Source organism: Triticum urartu, chromosome 1 (assembly GCF_003073215.2).
Source record: "Triticum urartu cultivar G1812 chromosome 1, Tu2.1, whole genome shotgun sequence".
In the NCBI taxonomy this organism is placed as follows: Eukaryota; Viridiplantae; Streptophyta; class Magnoliopsida; order Poales; family Poaceae; genus Triticum; species Triticum urartu.
Window position 1 is genome coordinate 452,213,513 of NC_053022.1, and position 3,526 is coordinate 452,217,038.

The 3,526-nt window shown below is 57.1% G+C and overlaps 1 protein-coding gene across 1 annotated transcript; it reads right to left on the minus strand.

Moving 5' to 3' along the window:
• Positions 1 to 948: 948 nt before the first annotated feature.
• Positions 949 to 2,225, minus strand: LOC125535422 (glutathione transferase GST 23-like). Its single transcript, XM_048698478.1, has 2 exons — positions 1,752 to 2,225; positions 949 to 1,669 (listed from the first exon to the last, which is right to left on the minus strand). The coding sequence occupies exons 1-2, from the start codon at positions 2,103 to 2,105 to the stop codon at positions 1,199 to 1,201; spliced, it is 825 nt and encodes a 274-aa protein (XP_048554435.1). The 5' UTR covers positions 2,106 to 2,225; the 3' UTR covers positions 949 to 1,198.
• Positions 2,226 to 3,526: the final 1,301 nt, after the last annotated feature.

A 3,526-nucleotide genomic window follows, 5' to 3' on the forward strand; every position in this document is an offset into this window, starting at 1 on the left:
TGTACTAGTGGTTGCACTATAAAATGAAACAACCACTAGTGCAACGCCTAGAAACTAGCTCTCAGGCGCTGCACACTGACTTAGTAATTTTCGGATCACACGGGTGCGACGCTGGCCAGGCGTGTAGCGCCTACCTGTGAGGTTGCACGGTGTAGTGTTGCGCCTTCGTGTCAAGCGTCACACAAAAAGGTCAACCTTGTGAAATAGTTTCACGGACAGTTCATTCTATAATTTGATTTCGTCCATAGGTCAAATTTGTCAATTTTGCCGCCCGCGGTAGGAATTATTTGTCCCCATGCACTCTTTTGGTTCATTGCCGTCAGCGCCGGCGCGCTCTGCCAGCCGCTGCAAAACGAGATTATTGGGTTTCTTGGATTTGTTTTGGAGATAAGTTTCTTTGATCGTGTTTTGTGATAGGGATTAACTGAAACCATCAAGCGGAAGTTGTCAAGTTGGGCACGATGATGGCATGATGCAGCATCTGGGTGCAGGGCATGAAGTTAATGGCCGGTGTGGATGAGCAGCAGGGTTCATGACAAACGCACGCACTGATAATGAATTCTCAATAGTAGAGAAGTTTACACTTTGCAGAAGCAGGTATTGATAAAATCAGTAGCATTAAATGGTTACCACGCCGCTGGACCCCCATCCTGACCCACGTTTAACCGCAGCATTTTGGGGCAGAACTAACATAAATCAACTTGGGCCGGACTGGTACTCCACTCCCTCTTGGCATCAATATAGTGCTATAGTGAACTTGTGAGGTGAAAACCGTTGCTAAACTGTGATACCAGTCCGCCAGAGTTACCCGCAGTTAAAAGAAACTGTAATGCGCACTACCCACTCGTTGGTAGGAGGAACACAGCGTCAGCTTCTCGCTCATGTGGCCGTTGAATCCAACGAAAATGCCAGTCTCACACACGTGCATTATGTCTAAACAAGCAAAGCTAGGAAGCAAACGCATAAGATTCCCAGTTACAAACACACAACGCATAACAAAGAGTGGAAGAGAAGAGAAAGAAATCAACGACACCTAGCCAGACTGCGCCACTAACTATAGTGGTAGCAGCGCAATTCTTGGCGCCTCGCCACATGCTCGGCACCGCACAACACGGGAAACTATACTAGCTAGTAGCTACGACGACGACGTCCGACCGACACAAACCACAGTTCAGCGCGTGCACGGCCTGCGGTCATATCATATGTCCACGGCGATGTCGGCCGTGGTGGCGGCCGGGGGTGCCGCGGCGGGCGGAGCGGCGGTGGGGGCGTCGGCCGAGGCTGCGCCAGCGCCGGCGCCGGCGGCCATGGCGACCAGCATCTGGCGGAGGCCGCGCGCGTACTCGAGCAGGCGGTCGATGGAGGGGATGGTCTCCCTCACCTCGTCCTGCGCCTCGAAGTCGCGCAGCCAGGCGTGGAAGAGCGGGAACGCCTCGGCGTCCACCAGCTGCACGCCGGTGACCTCCTCGAAGACGGCCAGCCAGTAGGAGCCGCAGCCCAGGACGACGTCCAGGAAGCCGACCTCGTCGCCGCCGAAGAAGCGCCGGCCCTTGAACGCCCCCTCCCGCAGCTCCGCCTCGATCAGCACCAGGTTCTCGTGCACGTGCCGCACCGCCGCCTCCTGCTCCTCCCCCGTGGACGCGAACACCGCCCCCACCGCCGGCCCAAGCTGCATTCCACAGAAACAGGTCAGCCATGTTCCACGGGCGTCAGAGAATCATCACGAGCACCGCGTGCGCGTGTATGCATACCTTGTCGTCGCCGAAGTGGCACCAGAAGCGAGCGACGGCGCGGTCGAAGGCGTCGGCGGGGAGGAGCTGGCGGGAGGCCGGGAAGGCGTCGTCGAGGTACTGGAGGATGATGACGGACTCGGCGAGGGAGCGGCCGTCGTGGACGAGCACGGGGACCTTCTTGTAGACGGGGTTGAGGCGCAGCAGCGCGTCGCTCTTATTGCCGAGGTCCTCCTCCGCGTACTCGAAGGCGAGCCCCTTGAGCCGCATGGCCAGCTGCACGCGGTGCGTGTACGAGCTCGCCCACGACCCGAACAGCTTCAGCTGCAGCTGCGCCGCCGCGCCAGCGTCAACGTTCTCCGCCGCCTTCTCCATGGCCGGCTACGTGAAAGTAAGGAAGGAAGGACTCCGGTCGATCTTAGGATGCTCGGATGATGTTTGTATTGTTGCTTGCAGTGGAGTGGAGTGGAGTGAGATTCTTTTTGGTGTGTGGCTTGGAGCTAGGGTGGGAGAGGGTTTATATAGAGCGGGAGGGTGGTAGGTGGGCCCCACACGTAAGTGAGGTGGTCGGGTGGGCCCGGGATGTCAGCTGGATGGGGTTTAGCGCGCCGGAGAAGGACGGTGTGTGTGGGTGGAGACGGCGAGGGGCGGTGGGCCGGGGAGGCTTCCCCGGCAAGGTACACAGAGCGGTGCTGGCTGGCTCGTAGTCGTCGTCGACTTTCTACTCACTGAGAAGTGTGAACCTGCTTACTGCTTAGTAATTACAGTGCTTTACTTTTACTGTAGTGATTTGTTTATCCGGTCGGTGAAAAGAAGTTGTCACGGGGAGGATCATGGCGAGCTGGACCAGCGGTGCGACAGTCACAACAGAGAAGTCTCCGCTAGCTTTTGCCTCGCAGCTCTGGTGGATTTGCGTCTGCATTACCGAGTCAAAAGCAGGCGCGTTGATCGAGAGCTCTCGACTTGCTCCCCAATACTGCTCGCTGGCTTGCGGCACAATCCGGCCAGGTCGGTAGTCTGGCCTCCGTGGAGAGAATGGTGGGGAGAGTTGAACTTTCACGGCGTGATGATCACTGTGCAATGCACTGCATCAAGATGGTGAAATATGAGAGATGATAGTGTAGACAAAGCCAGCAGGTCGTGAGAAAGCCTGGTCAAAGCGTGTTTACATAAGATAAGAAAACCCGAGCCTTGGTCGATGCGCCCTGGCTAATACTATGTTTGCGACCAAACCGGAAAGGGATCTCGCGGTGCGTTTGACTGAAGACCACCTGCGCTCTAGAACTAGCCCGGCCGGCCGGCAAGAAGCATTTATTGTCCCGCCGGGATGCATCTCTACCGTCGTTCGTACTTCGTAGTCACAGTTCTCTTCTGTTTAACCAAAAAAAAAATTGTAACCCGACGCGCCATGCTTTTGCCGATGGTTTCATTGTGCGAGGACTGTGCGTACACAGCGCGGAGGGGACCTGACCTGACCGTGGCATGGGCGATGGCAAAAGAGAAGGAAGGAGGCGACCGGGGCGGGGCTGTGGATGGTGAAAGGCAGCAACAGCAGCCGGGGCAAGACGGCACGACCAAAAGTCCCCCGTTCCTTGGAAGCGTTTCCATCAGCTGCTGCTGCTGTGCTGCCGACGCTGTGCGCGCGCGCTGTCGCGCTTTTCTCGCGTGTCGTGGGCTCGGGCTCGTGCCACGCTCTGGCCTAATTTCCATGTACTACATTTCTCACAGCGCCACCATCAATGAGGCTGCACTATACCGGTCTGCTTGCTGGTGGTGCACGGCGGTTTATCCGGCCG

Bases quoted from the DNA above. Each gene is read 5' to 3' on its own strand.
- LOC125535422 (XM_048698478.1), bottom strand. From the start codon at position 2,105: ATGGAGAAGGCGGCGGAGAACGTTGACGCTGGCGCGGCGGCGCAGCTG. The intron at 1,670-1,751 runs GTATGCATACAC...TGTGGAATGCAG, and splicing joins GCCACTTCGGCGACGACAAG to CTTGGGCCGGCGGTGGGGGC.